The following is a 20,706-nucleotide window of genomic DNA, read 5'->3' as shown; positions in this document are numbered from 1 at the left end:
AGACTAACCTCATATGTGCTAAGAAGCACTACGTATAACATAAGACAGTGCTCTTTTTTAAAAAAAATATCTATGTATTTGGCTGTGCTGCATCGCAGTTGTAGCACACGGGACCTTTTAGTTGTGGTATGCAGCATCTTTAGTCGTGGCATGCAAACTCTTAGTTGCAGCATGTGGGGATCTAGTTCCCTGATCAGGAATCAAACCCAGGCCCCTGCACTGGCAGTTCGAAGTCTTAGCCACCGGACCTCCAGGGAAGTCCGATGACAGTGCTTTTGTAGGAGAACAAAAGACTGAAGAGGAAGAAGAGGTTAAGGTGGCAAGTATCCAGGAGATGAGGGTCGGGTGGAGGTGGAGAAAAGAAAGACAGGAGTTAAAGGGTATGTGGGAAGAAGAAGCAGTAATGATCTAGGAAGCCTCATTCAGCCCCCGTGAGAAAAGCAGGAGAGAACATAAAACATCTCAACGTCAGCAACCCAGACAGAAAGGTCAGAAACTGCAGAATGGAACCCACGCCAGTCTTCCCAGTATGGTGGGAATATGGAAGAGAATGGGTACAAACCTCGAAGCATGAAATCATGGCTCTCTTGTAGGTGGAGAACATGGTATGATCGGCAGTTTAGGAAGTTTGATGATAAATATTAAGAAAAACATTGTTTTACGTTAGAGTGCCCAACTGTCTGGGTTCAGACCATCCCAGCTTAAATCAACCCTGTATATTCATTGGAAGGACAGATACTAAAGCTGAAGCCCCAATACTTTGACCACCTGATGCAAAGAGCCAACTCATTGGAAAAGACCCTGATTCTGGGAAAGATTGAGGGCAGAAGGAGAAGGAGACAACAGAGGATGAGATGGTTGGATGGCATCACCAACTCAACGGACCAAACAAACTCCAGCAGATACTGAAGGAGAGGGAAGCCTGGCAGGCTACAGTCCATGGGGTTCAGAGAGTCAGACATGCCTTATCAACTGAATAACAACAACAGTCCCAGCTTTAGCAATGAAATTTGCGCATCCCAGGAAACCCCTCCAATCCAGGCAAACCAGGACCATTGGTCACCATAGCTGTTGTAATGATTAGAGTTAATATTTATAGAAGTCATTAGAATAGAGCCTGGCATATAATAAGCACCATAGGCTAAGTGTTTGTTATATTTCTATTCGAATTACAATGAAAATGTACTGTGGCTGTGAAAATGGTATGAGACTTAAATGGTATTCTTAACTTTATCTTGCACTATTCATGTGACTGGGGAGACAGTGATCTTGTAAAGCAGCACAGTCTGCATAATAATCACAGGACATCCTCGTGCAGTCAAACACAGGACAATCAAAACTGCTCTAATCAGGAGAAATGCGATCTCATCAGCCACTGAGAGATGGGGTGGGGCAGGGAAACCAGGACTGGGACTCTCTACAGGACTGGGCCAGGAGATGTATCCATTCCAGTCTGCCCCCAACACAAGCTATAACAGAGCCAGGATGCCACCTTAGAATCCTTCATATCGCACGTTCCAGGCAGCACTACCAGTTAATTAGGGTTGGCACTCAAGAGGAAACCAATCTGCCATCTCTGGATAATCTCTGTCAGCCTTAGGGCCTGGGGTCCTCAAGGGGTACTGTTATTAGGGAGAGTGCAGAGAAAGAAGCTCCCATTTGGACATGGTTATCCTGTGGGAAGCTGATGCCTGCCCTCAGAGCTCCCCTGGGACCCCACATGCTCTCCTGCTGTTTCTGTGCTGGACACCACTGAAACCTTCCAGAATTCGGGCCTAAAAGAGTACCAAGCCATAGTAACCTGAGTGCCAGGGTGTCACAGGAAGTAGGACAAGTGATATGCAGGGAAAGAGGGATAGTCATCAGCAAAAGTAAATATCAGCATTGTCAGTGTCAAACTTACCTTTATTGCTTGCCTTCCAAAAGAAAATCCTGGAAGTGTTTTACTTTTGCTTAACATCAGCTTGGTAAAATGACTGAAATAATTTAGGAAAAGTTAATTTAGAGAAATAAAATCTATTTGTATGAAAATTACTGCTTTTGTTTTTCCAAAGCAATGTATAGGTAAATAATTCAGACAAAACTTTGCTCATTTCCCATACCCCAAATATCCTTTACCCTTTTTTTCTCTTGTAGATATTGATGCCATGCAAATTCTTGAACAGGAATTATTATAGGATCTTCAAATTTGGATGGATAATTACTCTTCAGACTCTAGGTTTCAAAATAGAATATTATTTTAGAGTACATTCTCTTTTAAAGTAGAAATCATTCCCCCTGATTTTTATGGAGTGTTCAGGAAGTTTCACACAGTGTACACCCAAGTCACAAAGTCTGGCTTAGATGCCCCTTGCCAGCTCCCAGAGGGCCCTATGCTTACCTCTATTAAGTCCCTCCCCAGGCCACACTTATTTGTCTCTCATCTGAAGAGAATAAGCTCTTTGAGGGCAAAAACTATGTCTTAGTTTCCCACTGGCCTCAATATTTGGTACACAGTAGACCATCCACACATAGCAACTGCATAAACAAGTGAACAAATGAGTTTATGCCAACAGTTTTGTGATCTGCCATGTTCTTTTAGAACCAGTTTTTCCCTAAATTAACTCTTACTACATCTCAGTGGAGCCATGAGTACTTTTAACTAAAAAAAAAATAAAAAAATTATTACTTTTAATTTACTGACATGGAGAATAACCAAAAGATATGGTTGTGGTTATAGCCCCTGGGGAAAAGAGAATATTAAATATGTTTTGGTCTAGATATTGAGCATGTATTGACTTAATATATTTTGTTTTATCTGTATGAATCAGAGAAAATTCTTTCTGGTTAACAATACCTGTTTAAAAAAAAAAGTTTTTTTTAATGTCAATGCTCCTTTTAATGTTATAGTTTGTCTTCTTCTAAAGCAAGAGAAGGCAGCACTTTTCTGAGCAGGTCTGAGGAGTAAATGAACCAACAGGGAAAAGTGTCAGCTGGCTGCTTCTGTCATGGTCTAAGGGGACACTGGCTTAGCACACTTCCTCAAGGGTGGACAGTCCAAGGGGGAGAAAGCCAGGACATGAGTGTACCCTGCCTTGGGACCAGGGGTAGCAAAAGAGGGCAACAGCAATGTGGCCACTGCCCTCCTAGACCACTGTACCCAACCAACAGCTGATGGGTCCTTTTTTCTCAGTTCTAGTGTCTGTGCTCTGTCTGAGGCAGTCATGCAAGATGACTGCTGTTTCTCACTGAGGGACCACCTGGTATAACTAATAAGCCCAAGAGTTTTCAAATTAAGCATACTTAATCATACTTTCTTCATAATTTGTTCCAGAATGGACTATATTATGTAATACTACTCTTTATAAATCTAAGTCTTCCAGTTAATTAGGTATCAGAGATTGCCTACAAGTGATCATGTTGGAAATATATTCAAGGATCCTTTATTAACACAGAACTAACTGAATTTACATTGATATATTTTCATACTCAAATAGAGCTACAGTAGGCAAAAGCTTTAGAAAGTGAAAAACAACATTATTAATAAAATAAAGATGTTGTTTTCTTGACTTAGTGTCCTCTCTGACAGGGGCTGACAAGCTGATCAGCAAGCCAAATCTGGACCACTGCCTGTTTTTCTAAGACTTGAGAACTAAGAATAATTTTTAGATTTTTAAGCAGTTAAAAAAGAATCACAAGAAGAATCATTTCATGTCATGTGAAATTATATACGTTTAATTTCACTGTCCAGAATAAAAATCTTATTGGAAAACCACCATTCATTTACAAACCTTCTGCGGCTGCTTTTTGCGCAAGGACAGAGTTTTGTAGTTACGACTGAGAGCCTGTGGCTCCAAAGGCCTAACAATTTTATGTATGGACTTTTTCAGAAAAAGATCTACCAACATCTTCTCTACAGTATAAAGAAAACATGCTCCTTCAGATAAGGAACTAAGAAAAAGCAAAAGAAAAAAAATCCCTCCAACTCATTAAATACAGTTGTGGGCCGTATAACTTTGCTGATCCCATCAGCCCAGCTAACACAGACTATTTTCACAGACTTCTTATCACTTGTTCTCTTCATCTTGAGACTTCACCTATTTCACAAATTAGTCACTATTTCCTGATTTGATATAAACTCAAAACTGTAACTCTGTGGACTTGGAGCAGGCAAGAAGTTAGGAATTTCTTAAGATTTCTTCTATTTGGGAACATTTTGTGTCAAGTGATCCAGCTGGGTACTTTGGGAGATACAAACTTTAATAAGGCTTTGTCCTGTAGTCTAGTATAGTTTTGAAGGAGGGAAGCTTGGCCTAATCTTATAACAGCATATCTGGAGCAAACCCCAAAGACATGCTGAATTTTACATTTTAACATTTCACATACTTCTACGTTTCTCCTGTGTTCGGGTTATAGGAGTGCTGCAGCATTGCAGACCTGGCCAAATTCTTTCAGTTAAAGTGTTTTTCATTTTACAATGTTCTGCATATTTACAAAGAAATGTCTGGATTCTCCAGAGCACTTGGGGGTCATTTGTTAAGAAATCCCTTAAGCAACAATTCGACTGGAATGTAGTGACTGCTATAGAAAATTTAAAGGAAAAAAACAGAAAACAACTTCCCCTGAATGAATAGCTTTCAAAAATAAGTTGGGGAAGGAGTTTGTAAAAAATCAGCTAGTTATATGGTAATATTTTGTTAGAATATTTTCAATTTAGTATAAATATCTAGAAATATAATTAACTGTGTTTTCAATGACATTCAATTAATGATAATGTTGCTTGTTAAGTATTTTATGAAGTTATATGGTAATATTTTTTCCACGGAGTTTCAAAAGCTATAATTTCAATGAAAAATTAATGTGGAATAAAGTATGTGTTAATGTATAGATAGGAATCACCTTCCATTCCCAGCAAGGTTCTGAACAATTCCTTCACTCGAATCTCCCGTTAAAGGCAGCCCTTCTCGAAGTGGAACTCCTGCCCAGACCGGCACTTGTCACCTGCACGCTCCGATCAACCCCAGCCGGGACAACCCCTCCCTGAACCTCGACCCCCGCCACCAGGTAGTGCAAGACCGGGAAGCGGGTCGCACTTGCAGTTTCTTCACAGTTACCTCAGCGGCGCTCTTAGCGATCTGAAAGCTGGAGCTCTTGAAAAGCCCCACCACCTTCACCTGAAGCGGCTGTTCGGGTGGCGACCGCGAGATGCATGGAACCGACTGCTGCTGGCTCGCCATGCCTGCGCGCGGGGACTCCTGGGGTCACAAACACTGCGCGTCGCCAGGGCAACCACCGCTCAGCCCGCCCCCGCCGCTCGCGGGGAAGAGGGGGGCGGGGCGAGGGGAGGGGCGGTCGGCGAAGGCCCGGCCTTTCCTCAACTTTGCGCCTGTTGCTGTTGAGCCGGCGGAGAGGCGGGAGAGGGCCCATACGTGGCGGCTACCAGGGACGAGCTTCGCAGAAAAGGAACACGGAGCCCACGTCCCGCGTGCCTCAGTCCGGTTCGCCGCTTCCCAGAACCTCGTCTGGGAGCCCCCACCCGCCCCCGCCTCTGGGATCCCTCTGCCCCCGCCCAGGGTCCGCCAGCGCGGCCGTTGCCTCCGGTCAGCGCCAGACTTCACCGCAGAGCGCCTTTCCGGGTTGGCGCGCCGCCAGATTGGGGCCCCGCCGGCCGGTTGCCTGGGTAACGCGGGAATCCGCCCCCAAGCGCGTGCACTTGGGCGCCGCGGCCTTCCGGGGAGCGCGGGAGCCGGGCGGCCACCTGTACGCAGTGCCCCGATAGGAGACCGCCCCGCCCGTGTCCCCGCCGCGGCCGTCGCCCTGGAGGCCGAACCGTCCCGCGCCGCCGAGCGTCCGCGCCATGAAGCCCAACTTCACCCTGCGACTGAGGGTCTTTAACCTCAACTGCTGGTGAGTGCGCCCCGCAGCGCGGGTCTGAGGCCGCGTCCCCCCGGCATCCGCACTGCCAGAGGAAGGAGACCTTCCTCACATCCGGGCCACGGCGCTCCCCTGCCCTACAGCTTCGGGGTGCCAGCACCTCCACGGCCCGCCCCTGGCCCCAACTCCGGTACTGCCCCGGAGCGCCGAGCGCCCACAGCCGTCACCTCCCCTCTGCGCTTCTCGTCCTTAGGGGCATTCCCTTCCTGAGCAAGCATCGCGCCGACCGCGTGAAGCGCCTGGGAGACTTTCTAAACATGGAGAGCTTCGACCTAGCTCTACTGGAGGAGGTGGGGTGCGGAACCGGGCTGCAGGGGGAGCAGCGGGGGGGGGGGGGGCGCTCTCCTAGGGGGAAGGACCGGGAAGGTATCCTTAACCCCTTCCCCCAGGTGTGGAGTGAACAGGACTTCCAGTACTTGAGACAGAAGCTGTTGCCCACCTACCCAGCTGCACACTACTTCAGGAGGTGAGCAGCCAACTGGCCTGGAAGCCTAGTTTCAGACCTTGAGGTGCTTGGCCCTGCCAGCCCCTCCTCCCTATGCTGCCTGCACCCTACTTCCTCTCCCCCAGCATCCTCTCCTCTGGGTGTGGAAGCAGAAGGTGGAATGAGGAAAATCTAGCTCTACAGCTCATCAGACTTACTCTCAGGCTGTCCTATCACCCCACACAAACAACTAACACTTTGTGAACTTCCATCAGCTGCAGAGAGAAAAAAAAAAAAGTAGCTGATAAGAACTGGGAGACAAGGGAGGGGGAAGGGGCTGGGTATTTTTCTCCCTGCTTTTGTGACTGCTAACCAGGATTTGGCTTTCAGCGGCATCATTGGCAGTGGTCTCTGTGTCTTCTCCAAACACCCAATCCAGGAATTCACCCAGCATGTCTTCACCCTCAATGGCTACCCCTACATGGTGAGCCTGATCTCCAACTGGTCCACCGCCCTCCCCCACCTCCTCTAACACATGGTAAAGGTGGTAACCTTCCCAGGACTGCAAGAGATGGGCAGAGAGAGGATGGCAGTGCTCTGAGTTCTGTCCCACTCCTGCCTGCAGATCCATCATTGTGACTGGTTCTGTGGGAAGGCTGTGGGGCTGCTGGTACTCCATCTAAGTGGCTTGGTGCTCAACGCCTACGTGACCCACGTGAGTGAAGCCCACAGTGCTTAGGGCTTGGGGAGGCAGCCTGGTCCTGGGAGGGAGAGAGGGGACGCCTTTGGTGGAGTCCTAAAGTCAGTAGGGAAAGTTCACACATATTTTACCAAGCACCATGGCAAGTGACAAACTTGATTTACACTTGCCCTTGGGACCTTGAGTCTCACCTGTTACTGTCTCCTCTATCTTGCGCAGCTCCATGCGGAGTACAATCGACAGAAGGACATCTACCTAGCACATCGCGTGGCCCAAGCTTGGGAACTGGCCCAGTTCATCCAGTGTGTGAGCCTGGGCTTAACAGGGGAAATAGGGTGGGATCGAGGGACTGAGTGGTGGCTGTAAGGTCCCGCTTTTAGGGCAGAACTGATGAGGGAAGAATTCCTGCCTCACCATCTTGATTCCTCCAGCCACACATCCAAGAAGGCTGATGTGGTTCTCTTGTGTGGGGACCTCAACTTGCACCCAAAGGACCTGGGCTGCCGCCTGCTGAAAGAGTGGACAGGGCTGCATGATGCCTATCTGGAGACCCGGGACTTCAAGGTGAGGACCTGTCTAATTATTTCCCCACCTACACCCTCAGCCTCTTTCCCTCCTCCTTCCCCTGCATCCTCACTCAAGCCCACTCTTCACCTAGGGTTCTGAAGAAGGCTGTACGATGGTACCCAAGAACTGCTATGTCAAGCACCAGGAGCTGGGGCCATTTCCCTTGGGCATCCGCATCGACTATATACTTTATAAGGTCAGGCCTCTCCCCGCCACACCCACCGTGTCTCTTCATCTGTCACTAGCCTGTGCTGATCCTTTGTCCAGCTGATCTACTCTTATGTCACTGGCATCTGGAGAATGGATAGCCAGGAACTGGTTCTCTGGAAACATACTTCCAAATAGAAGTTTCTCTTTGGCCCTTTTCCTAGGCAGTGTCTGGGCTATACATCTCCTGTAAGACTTTCAAAACTACTACAGGCCATGACCCTTACAGCGGCCCCCCCTTCTCTGATCATGAGGCCCTGATGGCTACTCTGTGTGTGAGACACAGCCCCCCCCAGCACAACCCCAGCCCTACCCATGGTGAGTCATCTGCATCCCTTCCTTTGGCCCTTCTGCACCACAGGTACCCGCTCCACTCTGACCGTTATTCTGCCTTCCCACTCTCCTGCCTTGTTGTAGGACCAGCAGAGAGCTCGCCATTGACCAGTGTGCTAAGGGAGGCCTGGGCAGAAGTGGACCAGGGCATGGCCCAGGCTCACTGGTGGGCCACCATGGCCGGCTATGCAGTTGGTCTAGGGCTTCTTCTCCTGGCGTTGCTGTGTGCCCTGGCGGCCGGAGGATGGATGAGGGAAGCTGCTCTACTGCTCTGGACCCCCAGCATAGGACTGGTGCTGGGGGCAGGTGCCTTCTACCTCTTCCACGTGCAGGAGGCCAAGGGCTTGTGTAAGACCCGGGCCGAGCTTCAGCATGTGCTGGGAAGGGCAAGAGAGGCCCAGGACCTGGGCTCAGAGTCCCAGCCAGCCCTGCTCCTAGGGCAGCAGGAGAGAGACAGAGCTGAGGAACAATAAAACTTGACACTTTTGTGGCTCGGCCTTTTCCCTTATAGAGGCAGTGACTGGGGCCAGGGGTCAGTGTGACTGTCACAGTGTAGACCTTTGGGCTCCCACCCATCTGCCCTCCCTGCTCAGTCCCCACCTCACACCTGCAGCTAGCCAGAAGTCCTGTTTATGTCCGAAACTTTTTATTGTAAACACTGAGGCCCTCTCCCAGGCAGCCCAGATGAATACAGGATAGCGCTGTCCTGTGTAAGGCGGTCTTCCTGGCAGATAAGTCAGGCAGCCTGCCCTCTTCTAGCCCTGGACCCCGGGCTCTGAGGCCAGCTCACTGAGCCTGCGCTCCTCCTGGAAGCGGATGAGAGCATCTCGCTGGTTCACCACATCCAGCAGCTTCCGCAGGACCTGGTCCTCAGCCTGCCGATCAGCAGCTGTCTTTAGGGTTTCTGAAGGGAGGAGATGAAGCTTAGAGGACAGAGGATGTGGCAGAGAGGCACAAGAGGCACAGCCTAATCCTGGCCTGTGTGACTTCTACAACCCCTGCTGTTTCCCACCCTGTCAGACTGGCTTGTCAACACTAATGGTTTTCTAGCACTGTTTAGCTGCAACATCATTCTTAAAGGAAATCTGGTGTAAAAGCTCAGTTGTGCAGCTCTGACTGAAGGTTCAGAGTAGGGGCTTGGAGCCCCATCCTCTGGCGTCCTTCAGTTCAAGAGGCAATTCTGGAGGCATTTCAGCCTCAGAGGTACTCAGACTGGAGGACCTGGGCAGACTAGAGGACTGTTGCTGGGCAGTATCTGCAGTCACGAGGCTTGTGCAAATACCAGCCTCTCCCCACATCCTGCCTACCTTCCCGATTCATGTAGGTTCGCAGCTCTTGGTCCAGCTGCCACTGTTTCTCCTCTAAGTTCAGCTCCTGCACCCTGTGGAGGGCAGGAATAGAAAAGGCACAGATGCCTAGGGTGAGCAAAGCCCTGGCTGGGGCCTGCCTGATGCAATGCCACTGTCCCCCACTCCCCAACCCTTACACCCCTTACGTGATCATGAGCTCAGCCTCCTCGGCCACCAGGCTGTTTTTCTTCTGAACAAGCTGTAACAGCTGTTCTACCCATAATGCCTTTTGCTTTTCGGGGGAACCTGATAAGGAAGAGAGAGGGCCAGTCAGGCCTCCAGCCAGGATCATAGGAGTCGAGGCATGAGGAATAGAGCCTGCTGTGAGTCAGACCTAGCAGTTTGGGGGTTGCTGGGGTCAGAACACCGTGCCAGGAGGCAGAGGTCTCCTAGTTTATCCCTCCCCTGTCTTTACTCACTGCTCTGGCTCCTCAAAGCCAGCTCCAGCTCTGTGCCCCTGGCCTCCAGCTCCCTTAGAGCAGCCTCAATCTCATTTAGTCGCCGCTGGATGGCCTGAGGAGTACAAAACAGGGCCCAGGAGTCTGGTGATTGCTCAAGAACAGAGTCCCAGAGGAGCTCTGATCCCCAGTCTCAGGATTCTGACCCCATCAGAACCTCTGGGAACCCTGAGGCCGCACCTGAGCCTTGCAGAACCGCTTCATCTCCTCCTCCCTGGCCCGGCGCAGCAGAGTCCGACGCCACGTTGGATAATTGTTCATGGTGCCTGAGTTCTTAGCCAAGTTCCTCAGAAACTGTGACAGTCAGGTAGATAGGGGTTGGGGAAGCTCCCATTTAAGAAGGACCAGAAAGACCCTAGGCTGGAAGTGGGGTAAGTTCTGATAGAAAAGGTAGAGGCTTAGAGACATGAAATAGTCAAACCAGGCAAGAACACATTTGGAGATATTTGGGCTCAGAAGAGGCCGGGTGCTGTGGGTTTCTCCTGGGTGAGGGGAAGTGTGTGTTGAGTGGATGTGTGCTGGCTTGGGCAGAATAGGTGGCCAGGTTCTTCCCACTCACCTGTTCCATGTCTGAGTCCAAAGGCACATCTTCCTCTTCCTCTGTTTCCTCTTCACTGGAGGAGGAACTCTCTTCTTCCCCTTTTTCCATGGCCTCAAGAACTGAGCAGGATGTGGACATGGGCTGGAATCCCCACGATCTCCCTCCCCATGCCCCACATCCCTGTCCAAGAATCCAAAAACCACCCACCCATCCCCACCCTGAGCCAGCAGCTACCCTGAGGGCTCTGGACTGGCATTCCCCAGCCCCTGAAGCTTGCTTCCAGGGCTTGGTGGGCCAAGGCAGAGCAGCTTCGGGGGGGCTTGGGTGGAGGCTCCATTTCCGGGTCAGGGGTGAGATGAAGGGTGGATAAACGCTGGCGTTCTGGGCTGGAGAGGCGGATCAGTCGACGGGTGGGCTGGCTGGGGTTTGGGACAGGACTGGTCCCTTGGTGGTGGGCCACGGGAGTCATGGGGCCTGATGGCATGTTATTCTCACTCGGCATGGGAAGGTCCTAGAAAAGCCACCAAATGTTCTGGTCAGTGACCTGCCCAGCATGGGCTGAGGCTGCCCCTTGAGAGAGATGTGGGCCCTGGCATTCATCCATTTGTGCCATTTACTGAACAATGTCAGGCAGTGTTCTGGATACTTGAAATACATCAGTAAGTAAAACAGGACAAAGATCTCTGCCGTCATAGAGTTTACACTCCCGTGGAGGACATTCAGTTTCCCCCCACTCACTCTGCTGGGCCGGGGAGCCCTTTCCTCCTCCTCACCCCCCCACCACACTTCGACAGCTTTTACCTGACTCTCAGGACCTCTGTCGCTGCTATCTTCTTTGTGGCCTGTCTGAGGCAGGTGCTGGAGGCAGTAGAAATATCCTGAGAAGGTGGGAGAGGGAAGGAGGCATCAGACGTAGGCAGACCAAGGATCAGATATTCAGTCTATCAGGGAAGGTGGGGGTGACAAGACTGCATTTGCTGGTGAATTTCTGCCAGCCTCCTGGTTTCTCAGAACCCCACATTTGGGGCTTTGGAGGGGACAGAGAAGACTGAGCTTGGGAGAAGAAAGCGTCATCTTCAGCTTGTTTGTCTACCTCATGTGCAGCACCCCAGTTCCTCTCCACTTTCAAGCTCCTGACCCCGCCTGGTAGGGCCAAACGCAAAGTCCCTCTGAATGCCTCCCAGGCCCACTCACCATCTCCTGGGTGCCGCCCATAGCCACCTGGCCATAATGTGGCCTCACAGATACGACAGCGGAAGCAGCTCCGGTGGAAGAAACAGCCATCAGCACAGAGGCGTTCCAGGATATAGAGGTGTTGCCCACAAAGTGCACACAGATCCTCAGCACTGGCCTGCAGTGACCCCCAGGTCCCAGGTCAACTGGAGTCAAAGCCAAGGTCGGCCCTTTCCCTGAAACACCTCCCTGCCCTTCCCAGGCCTTTGCCTGCAGACAGGGCCCCTGTGCTCACGTCCTGCTGCTGGGATGGCGGTGTCATTGGTTCATCAGGCTCTTGGACAGGTGGCTCCTCAGTACTTGGGGTCTCAGCCTCTATCTGAAAAGGCCAAGAGGTAGAGGGACAGGGTCAGTTAGGGAGTCGTGTGCAGATGAAAGAACTGGAAGGGAAAGGCAGTGAGACTGGATGGGGGGTTGGGTACAGGAGCTTGGGTAGCAAGCAAGACCTGGGGGACAGGACGTGGGCGAGCACCTCAGGGAAGGGACTGTCCAGCCCTTGCATGCATTTACCTCCAGGCGAGGCTTCTTGCCACCAGCATCCTCCCCATTTTCCTGCAACAAGTCCTACATTCTAAGCATGGGCTCTGAGTCCCACACTTCTCCTTTCCCCCATCCTGGATGTCATCCTCTTCACCTCAGGGAACCCCACTGCCCAGCCCAACCCCACCCAAACTCTCCACCTGAGTCCGGGTCCGTTGCAGGGTCCTCTGCAGTTTGCCAAGGAATAGTACAGCAGTGGCAGCGCCTGGGGAGCCTTGGCTGACCGAGCCTGTGAGGAGAGTCGTAGAGATCGGGAAATACTATATCCCCAGAAGTGAGCTATGAGCCAGCCCAGAAGGCTAAAGGATACCTCTCCCAGGATGTCCCTTATAGGGCGCTCTCTCCCTCGCTCTGTCTGTCTGTCCCTCTCTCACACACACACACCCTTGTCGTCCCACCCTCATCTTCCAGCTCACCTGGGTTGTGTGGTGTGCTCTTGAAGGCACTATGGAAGTGGCTGAGGTACGCAATGAGGCCCAGTGGGTCACTCCCTGCCACCATCGCCTGTGCGGACAACACTGGTGTGATGCCCAGCTCATGCTCTGCCATCTTCAGCGCCCAAGAAGTAGCTTCCAGAGCCCCCATTCCCTGGATCTCGGAGGGTTCTCTATGGGGCAGCAGGGAGAAAGGTCAGTGGGAAACCAAAACTTGAGCCCACGGAAAGGGGAGACAGCAGCAGGGGAGGGATATCGGGAAAGGGAGGCAAGGGGAGGAAGGGTTTTTATTCTCCGCCACACACCCACCACCACCCAGCCAACTACAACGGCTTCTGGCCTTGGGGGGCCTCCACCACTCACAGAGCTCTCCCTATTGAATGGATGCTCATGGGCAGAGGGGCAGGAGTACTATCTCTAGGGAGGTGAAGTGACTAGAGCAGAATTATTAGCAAGTGATGGTGCTGGGATGCAGTGGCTGTGCCCCTCCTACTTGTGATCCCCTGCCATTCCACACTGCCTGGAGGGGGGCAGCACAGAGGCATGGAAGAGAGGGAGGGTCTATCAGGGACCCCCAAGCCCAATCCCTGACTTACAGAAGGGCGGGCCGCAGCCGGTGCACCAGGGCGCACAGAGCCAGCCCATCAGCCCAGGAGGAAGACAGGTCAGTGACATGGACACCGGGGTACCCAGCTGTCTGTTCCTGGCACCAGCGCAGCAGCTCCTCCTGGGAGCCCACTGCCCCTAGGAAGAGGAGGCTGCGCTTGTACCCAGGGCACCCCAGCCCATAGACAGAGCCCAGCTGCTGGCTGTGGGGTCTGTATGGGAGCCAGAAGCAGGGACCCACCCCGACTGAGCACCAGCCTAAGAATGTGAGCAGCACCTCCTTCATCCCCATTTTCTCATTTGAAAAAAAATCTTTGGGGGGAATAAAGTGAAATCACTGCTAGCCGCAGAGAGGCCAGCAGGCTATGAACTGAGGGGCAAAGGAAGCCCAGTGGCTGAAAGGAGAGGAAGGTTTGGGGGTCTGCCAGGTGGGAAGGGGCAGGACAGCCGAGAACGCGGCACGGCTGCCATCCAGTGTTTCAGCGGTAAAGTGCTGAGATACTCCGCAAAGGCTGCCAAATGGCTGCTGCTGCGAAGCGCCCGCTGCCCTTTGCTCTCCAGGATGCCCCCAATCTCCACCCCCCAACCCAGCGGGGCTCCAGCACTCTGCTCCCTGCTGCCAGCGGCTGCAACTGCTATCGGTGCTTACACATCACTGTTCGGTCAATGTTTTAGACGTGCCCCTGGAGGCGGCCTGCTCACCAGTGGCTGGCTTTCCGGAGTCTGTCTTGTCACTCATCTTCTGCACAGGCTCCTTGGCCTCCACGTCGTACAGGTCTCGTACCTACGGCAGCCCCTTTCAGGTCTCCAGGCAGGCTCACCACACACCCGCTCAGCCCATGGGGAAGGGCTGCCTGGGTGGGGCTCACCCAGACGGACAGTGGCTGCAGGGACCAGGAGGAAGGCCTGCCCTGGGGTGGAGTGCTGACCTGACTGGGGGTCACAGCCCGCAGGTTCAGGTTGGGGTAGCGGGTGGCGGGGTCCAGCCCGTACTGCGCCACGTTGCGGTGCATGTTCTCCGGGGACGTCTGTGACAGGAGCTGGTACAAGCTCTCTCTGGGGGATGAGGGTGAGGGACAGGCACGAGCAGGAGGGCACCATTAGCGCTCACCCCTCAACCACCACCAGGCCTTTGCCTTGTTCTCCTTTATCCACTCCCCCATCTACTTACCCAGCATCTCCGAACCTATTCCTGAGTCTTGTCCCACATCCAGCCCTGCCCTGCCCCACCCCCCAACTCAGGCCTCACCTCTCTGCTAACACCTCTAGGGTCCCAGCGCCCTCTGCCCACCGCTTCACCATCCAGGCGGCATCAAAGGCTGCCAGGAAGCCCCGGGCCACTCCAGTGCCCAGGGGCCAGAAGGGCTGCAGGGCCAGAAGGACAAGAAATAGTTCAGTGAGAGCCCAGCAGAGGGCCCAACCCAACAGGGTTGCCAGAGCCCATGTGCCCCCGAGGCCAGAGCAGGGGCCCCCATGACAGCACCAGGCCACCCTCACCTCCTCTTTACAACAGTAAACCTTTTATTACCCTCCCCTTCCATGAGGCCACTTCCTGCCCTACCTAACCAGGGAATCCCCGTGCCTCCTTACGCGGAATCCAGAGAGCCACCCCCCAATCAGGGAACACTGAGCCCTCACCTCCACCAGACAGTCCCCGACCAGCCCCAGCAGCAGGCGGGTGCCGTGCCTCTCCTGCACCCGAGCAGAGCTCTCTGCCCGCATCATGCTTGTGAAGTCAAAGGCAGAGACGTCCGGCCGCCCATGGGCGTCCTGGGCAAACTCCAGCTTCCCAAGCTTGCCGTGGGTGGCGAAGTCGGCAGCTGCCCGAGCAAAGCGCTGCAAAGCCTCGGGCACCACGTTGGCACTGCCCAGCAGCCGTTCAGTATCGGGCCAGTCCTGCATGGCCAACAGATCAGAACCATCAGTGTCCTGTCCCCTCAGGTATAGTAGGTACACATCCTGAGGCCCCAGGAACGGGCTCCCCCAGATTACACAGCAGTTGGAGGCTGAGCTGGGACTAGACGTGAAAATCCTGCCTTCCATGCCCAGCATCATTACATGTGTTCAACTAGTTCATTCAGCAGATACTGCCCGGGTGCTTACTACATAGAAGGCACCATTCTAAGCTCTGGGAATCGTCAGCAAGGAAGAGACAGACAAAACCCCTCGTGGAGCTTAGTCCTCATGGAATGCAGTGCTGGGACTGGTATACGGCGTTGACCCCAGAATAGGATTCAAGTGGTCATGGAAGTCTCAGAGAAGAGCTTACTGAGGTAGAGAAAGTGCCACTGCAGACAGGATGGACTCCCTCCACCCCCAGGGGGAGACCATGTCCAGGCCTGGGCCCCACCTCCCAGGGTCCACCATTCAGTCCCTCCCTGCCTGGGCCCCACCTGACGCAGCACTCCCAGCCGTAGGAGGCACTGCTTCTTGGCTGTCATCACGAAGTAGTGGGTGTCATCCTTGTAGTACACGATATTCTCCAGATCAATGCCTGTGGGGTCAGGGCAGGGTGCAGGGCGTGCGTCTCCTCTCATTATGTGTCACTTCCCCAAATACCCCAGACATGCCTGACCTCTGAGCTGGGATCACAGCTTAGCCTGCAGTGGGTCCTCCCTACACAGGGACCCATGAGTTCTGGTGGCACCACGGGCCATCTATCTCAGGCCCAGCAGATGGAGGAGCAAAGAGAGAAACTTGGGTGGAGTGGCAGCGGGGAGACGTGTACCACACGGTCACAGGCTTGCAGAGGACAGCCTGGTTTCTCCAAATGAGATGCGTGGTAGTGTGAAGCCAAAGAAAACCTAGAACACCTCTGGAAGTACCACTTACACTTTGAATTTATGTCACTTTTATATTGAAGCCTATGTACAGAAGCACAAAGCAAAAGCCCATGCATTTGGCAAGAGATTTCTAAGACTTGTCATGCTGGGTGACCAAGTGTGGTTGTGCCTGCTGATTCCCTGGGGGCTCAGGTTCTTTGCTGCCAGGACCACAAAGATGGACAAGTGTGGGATTCTTTGGACTGTGGACAGGTCTAAGAGGGAGAATCGGGAGCTAGGCCATAGTCAGGCACTCGGAAGGGAAACCCTGTGCGGAAGGGCCCTGACCTGTAGCTTTGAGCAGGCTCTGGAAGAAGCTCTGGTTGTAGATCCTGGCCACACCACTGATCTCGGGCACCTGTGTCTCTTCCACGGTGCGCCCGTTCACAAAGTTAGCCGTGATGCCAATTGCCAGTTTGCCGCGCATTTCTCGCACTGTGAAGCCTAGAGGTGAGGACAGGTGGGGAGTGGCCGGAGGATGAGGGGTGTAACAGCCTAGAAAGGCCCAGGAGGAGCTCAAGATGCTGGCTTCTTCAAGGGAAGGGATCACTCACCTTCAGGGACAAATTTACCTCCAGCCGCAGAGATGAGGACATCAAATTCATACTTGGCCAGTTGGGCTGGGGGGCTGGGCTGGAGCTGAGCACGCCAACCACTCCCTGGGGCAGAGGATGTGAGTGGTACAAAGATATAGAAAACTGAAGAGGTCTCTATATTCCCAGGACAATCCAAGGTTTTGTGGTTTACAAAGCAGTGACACACTGTCGATCAAATGACACCTTCACAACAACCACGGAAAGGAGGCGAGGAAAGAAATACTTCACATTTTACAAAAGCCCAAAATGAGACTCAGAGGGGTTTGAAAAAGGCCAGGCTGTGAGAAAGGGAGACTCAGCTGACTCCAAACCTTACCCTTTTTCTTTTGCAAGGCCAGGGTATCCTTGGTACATGGGGGTTCTCAAGAGCAGAGAAGTACTTACCCTTTTTGGGAGGAGGCTGCAGGCCAGTGAAAGTGATGCCCCAGTGGATTTCCACCCCCAGCAGTAATGCCACTTTCAACAAGAGGAGCTGCAGTTGCCGGATGCCTGGACGGGAGAAGACATTAGCGACAGGGACCCCAGGATCCTACAGCCTCCCCAAACACCAGTGTGTACCTTGTCTGGGCTGGAGAAGGTCTTAGAGCTCACTCAGTCCAAGTGCCCGTTCTACAGGTGAGGGACCTGAGTCCTGAAAGCCATCTGACTGCAGTGAGTCTTGACCACCCTGCCCTGGGCTGACCCCCACCTACTGGCCTGTCTCTAGGCCCAGGCTCATCCGCCCCTCCAGGCCACCACACGGTGCTCACTGATGTGGTCCAGGGAGCCTGTGCAGAAGCGCCCATAGAACTTCTTGGCGCCGAGTGCCCGAAGGTCGTGGATGGTGAAGGGCCAGAGATGGAGCACGTTGTGACGAGAGAACTTGGTGCGCTTTTCCACCAGCACCACTCGGGCTCCCAGCATCGCCAGCTCCACAGCAGCCCGCAGACCGCAAGGTCCCGCCCCCACCACCAGGCACTGCGAACACACAAGGCAGCACAGGCATGGCAGGCCCCCTCCTCTGACTCCGCCCACTCTCCAAGCCCCGCCCCAGGCACTGAGACACACCTTAGTGCCGGTGCAGGCCCGGCCCTGCTGGTAGACCTGCTGGCTCGCTCTCTTGTCCAGCTTGGCCCACAGCGACTTAGCACTCCAGTAGTTGAGCTGGGCCTTGATCTTGTGGTACTGGGAGAGCCCCCCACCAGGCTCCAGCCCCAGGGCCCCGCATAGCCCTTGGAAGCTGCTCAACACATCCTGGCACAGCTGGGCCTGCAAGAAGCTCTCAAAGTGGGCATGCGCTGGGTTGGTGGAGGTGGGTGAGGCCATGGAGACCCCAGGGAGGGGTTCCTGGGGAGGGGCAGAGGCACGTGGTTGCTGGAAAGAAGAAAGGAAGAGATTGCAAGAGGCTGGAGAAAGGAGGAAGGGAAAAGGAAGAGAAGAAGGCAGTGCGGTATCCCCAGGGAGCTCCGGGTCCTACCCAGATGGGCTCCTCTCCTCTCTGTCAGCTGCTCCACAGACAGCCGCAATCCGTTCCACTTCAAGTGAAATCTGCCAAGTTTGGAAATGAAAAATCAGCAGTCCTGAGCTCAGGGGGCCTGCAGAAAGCTAGGGAGCCTCCCACTCAGTCTTCTCAGCCAGGAATCTCCAGGCTCTACTCCATCCCTGGGGGACAGCAGTTCTTACCCCGCCTTCAGCGAGGCCCTGCGCAGCCCTGCAAGCAGGCTGGGAGAATTTCTCAGACATGAAGAGGGCAGGGTGTCAGAGAAATGGGCTTTCCTTGCAGTACAGACAGGGACAGATCTAATATCTGCAACCCCAGCTGCCAGGCACACACACTGTCCCATCTCACCCCATGCCTCCCTGTGCCCCGCAGCCCTCAATGGACTGTGTGCCGTTGGGTGTGGTGTGTCTTATGCCAGGGGCAAAGTTTTCCTCCTTAGCACTTGCCATTGCCTCTTAAAGGGGAGGAGGAGGTGGTGGTGGTGGTTTAGTCGCTAAGTCATGTCCAACTCTTGGGACTCCATGGACTGTAGCCCACTAGGCTCCTCTGTCCATGGGATTCTCCAGGCAAGAACTCTGGAGTGGCTTGCCATTTCCTTCTCCAGGGGATCTTCCTGACCCAGGGATTGAACCCAGGTCTCCTGCATTGCAGTCAGATTCTTTACCAACTGAGCCTGGAGGGAAGCCCCTTCTCTAACCACGTAGGATCCACTTCCCACCACCAAACTACCTTAACAGACAGCCCCAGGATGTTGCGTCTGTCTGGTGACAAACAACTAGGCCTATTTCTGACTCACTGTGGTCAGAATACTTCCCCTGTGACTTGCTACTGCTCCAGTGGCCACAAGACCGTTCGGGGGAGTTGGGGGGCGTCAGGGCAGCAGGATTCGCTCCGCCCAGCTTCTCTCACTCCCACAGACACCCCGCCCCATCCCTGCTCGCTCTCCCAGGAATCTCTCCAGACAAGGCTTCTCTTTGTCCCCTTCTCCCTCGCTGGGGCACCCACCCACGCAACTTGAGGGGTGGCAGAGCTTTCTCACGTTGGGGCCAGGAGGAATCAGAGGGTAAGGGGATGTGGTTGCCCACGGGGGAGTTAAGGACGGTGGTGGCCTAGCCCAGGGAAGACCCTTGAGCTGATCCCCCTGACCCCATCAGTCGCCTCCTCGGTCCCAGCCCGGAGCCCCGCAGGCCAGGCCCAGGCAGGAGATTAAAATCACCGCCACAGGTCACCTGGACGAGGCGGACTGAATGTCAGTAAGGGCAAAGGTCTCTCTTGGAAGGTGGAAAGGAGGAAGACCTCAGCGAAGTGGGGAGAGGGGCGACCCAATCTGGAAACACCAAGACAAAGAATGTGCGAGCGGTAGGGCGGTCCGGAAGGATGGAGGGAGCTGGACCGCTGGCAGCGGGCGGTTGGGAGTACTCACACTCTGGACCGTAAAGTTTGGGAGGGGCTGGGCAGGACGGAGGCGCAGAGAGACTGCGCCTGACGGGCCAGGCGGGATTCACGAGGGCCTCGAGCCACATTTCCCAGGAGGCGCATCCCTACCCCCACCCCGGGACCCCGCGGGTCGGGGGGCGCACATTTGGCGCGGCTGGACAACTTACCGGGGGCTTGGGAGCCCGCAGGGGTCTCTTCCTGCCAGGCGGGCGTGCCAGTCCGGGCGGGTTGGGAGGCGGGGACAGAGGAAGGGGGGTGGAGGAGGAGGAGGAAAGGAGGGTGGAAGAGGCAGAGGAGGCGCGGACCAAAATCTGGGGTTGAGGGCTGCGGGCCGGTGCGCCCGACCGGCGAGTCTAGCTGGGCGTGGGCTTCGGCCAAGCACGCTCAGCCGGCAGAGACTTTATTGGAGCCTCATTAACATCTCATTAGCAGGCGATCCCCGGCTGGGGGCAGCCAGGGGCCCGCCCACGGCTGCAGGGTGGTGCCCGAGGGCGTGGCGCCGCAGACGCAGTGTTCCGGCTAGGGGCGGGAGACCCCGGCCCAGCCTGGCCCGGTCGCTTAAGCAAGGGTCGGAGGCTCCGGGAGCCCGGCAGCACACCAGCGGCGGAGGTTCAGGGATCCCGACAGCACACCAGCGGCGGAGGCTCTGGGAGCCCCGCAGCACACTAGCGGCCTCCGGCTCCATTCCGGAGCCTGCGCCTAAAAGCTTGTCCTTCCCAGGCGGGCGAGGCAACCCGGCCTTGCGCAGTACCTACTGAGCTGCCGCCTCCGAGCCCTGGCCCGGAGAAGGAGCTCGCACTGAGCAAGAAGTTTGCAGAAGCTGTTGAGTAGCGCCGAAGTATCTGCGTCCTTTACACCTCTCCTACGAGGAGATTCACGGCCCGGGTACTCCACGATGGATCCAAGCTCGGTGTCCACCTACCCTGCAACCAGTCTGCACCTAGACCCGAGCTGAGGGCATCCAGCACGGACGCAAAGTCCTGGAAACTCGGCAATCTGCAGCGTCCACAGCGGCAGAAGTGAGAAGGCAAGAAGGTCTTGAGGTGGGGCTGGGGGACCACTTCTA

The 20,706-nt window shown here is 54.3% G+C and overlaps 3 protein-coding genes across 14 annotated transcripts in view; 1 reads left to right on the top strand and 2 right to left on the bottom strand.

The window, feature by feature from the left end:
• The window catches only part of PPIL6 (peptidylprolyl isomerase like 6), a 41,197-nt gene extending 35,249 nt beyond the window's left edge, over positions 1-5,948 (bottom strand). For 6 of the 12 annotated variants that reach the window (XR_011258576.1, XM_069598160.1, XM_069598161.1 and 3 more), the window contains exons 1-2: positions 5,094-5,948; positions 2,119-2,214 (exon numbers count right to left, since the gene is read on the bottom strand). Coding sequence is in view for 10 of the 12 variants with exons in the window: in XM_069598160.1 (XP_069454261.1) it covers positions 2,119-2,214; positions 5,094-5,216 (219 nt within the window). In the remaining 2 variants the exon portion in view is untranslated. Of the gene's footprint in view, positions 1-1,903; positions 1,977-2,118; positions 2,215-5,093 lie in introns of all 12 variants that reach the window. The other 6 variants (XR_011258577.1, XM_069598164.1, XM_069598167.1 and 3 more) reach the window with 3 other exon arrangements.
• On the top strand, positions 5,313-8,634 carry SMPD2 (sphingomyelin phosphodiesterase 2). Its single transcript, XM_069598159.1, has 10 exons — positions 5,313-5,886; positions 6,107-6,203; positions 6,303-6,379; positions 6,728-6,821; positions 6,963-7,052; positions 7,257-7,339; positions 7,469-7,601; positions 7,696-7,800; positions 7,976-8,129; positions 8,229-8,634. Exons 1-10 carry the CDS (start codon positions 5,837-5,839, stop codon positions 8,615-8,617), a joined length of 1,272 nt encoding a protein of 423 aa, XP_069454260.1. The 5' UTR covers positions 5,313-5,836; the 3' UTR covers positions 8,618-8,634.
• Positions 8,635-8,773: 139 nt separating this feature from the next.
• MICAL1 (microtubule associated monooxygenase, calponin and LIM domain containing 1) lies at positions 8,774-20,356 on the bottom strand. The gene is made up of 26 exons (XM_069598141.1): positions 19,808-20,356; positions 18,180-18,250; positions 17,771-18,076; positions 17,473-17,680; positions 17,108-17,212; positions 16,682-16,786; positions 16,416-16,571; positions 15,699-15,799; positions 14,944-15,201; positions 14,555-14,670; positions 14,235-14,361; positions 14,008-14,089; positions 13,296-13,443; positions 12,682-12,872; positions 12,406-12,494; positions 12,236-12,277; positions 11,961-12,044; positions 11,687-11,843; positions 11,294-11,370; positions 10,727-11,003; positions 10,511-10,611; positions 10,132-10,245; positions 9,913-10,006; positions 9,640-9,739; positions 9,452-9,525; positions 8,774-9,048 (listed from the first exon to the last, which is right to left on the bottom strand). The coding sequence occupies exons 3-26, from the start codon at positions 18,026-18,028 to the stop codon at positions 8,900-8,902; spliced, it is 3,213 nt and encodes a 1,070-aa protein (XP_069454242.1). The 5' UTR covers positions 18,029-18,076; positions 18,180-18,250; positions 19,808-20,356; the 3' UTR covers positions 8,774-8,899.
• Positions 20,357-20,706: the final 350 nt, after the last annotated feature.

This window comes from Ovis canadensis, chromosome 8 (genome assembly GCF_042477335.2).
Source record: "Ovis canadensis isolate MfBH-ARS-UI-01 breed Bighorn chromosome 8, ARS-UI_OviCan_v2, whole genome shotgun sequence".
In the NCBI taxonomy this organism is placed as follows: domain Eukaryota; kingdom Metazoa; phylum Chordata; class Mammalia; order Artiodactyla; family Bovidae; genus Ovis; species Ovis canadensis.
The sequence above is the reverse complement of the archived record's forward strand: the minus strand, read 5'-3'. Positions and strand labels throughout refer to the sequence as shown.

Coding starts and splice junctions, on each gene's coding strand:
- MICAL1 (XM_069598141.1), bottom strand. CDS start 18,028: ATGGCCTCACCCACCTCCACCAACCCAGCGCATGCCCACTTTGAGAGC. Junction 16,787..17,107: donor GCAGCCTCCTCCCAAAAAGG/GTAAGTACTTCT, acceptor CCTCTGCCCCAG/GGAGTGGTTGGCGTGCTCAG. Junction 12,873..13,295: donor CGGCTGCGGCCCGCCCTTCT/GTAAGTCAGGGA, acceptor GCTGCCCCATAG/AGAACCCTCCGAGATCCAGG.
- SMPD2 (XM_069598159.1), top strand. CDS start 5,837: ATGAAGCCCAACTTCACCCTGCGACTGAGGGTCTTTAACCTCAACTGC. Junction 7,053..7,256: donor TCAACGCCTACGTGACCCAC/GTGAGTGAAGCC, acceptor TATCTTGCGCAG/CTCCATGCGGAGTACAATCG. Junction 7,340..7,468: donor GAACTGGCCCAGTTCATCCA/GTGTGTGAGCCT, acceptor TGATTCCTCCAG/CCACACATCCAAGAAGGCTG.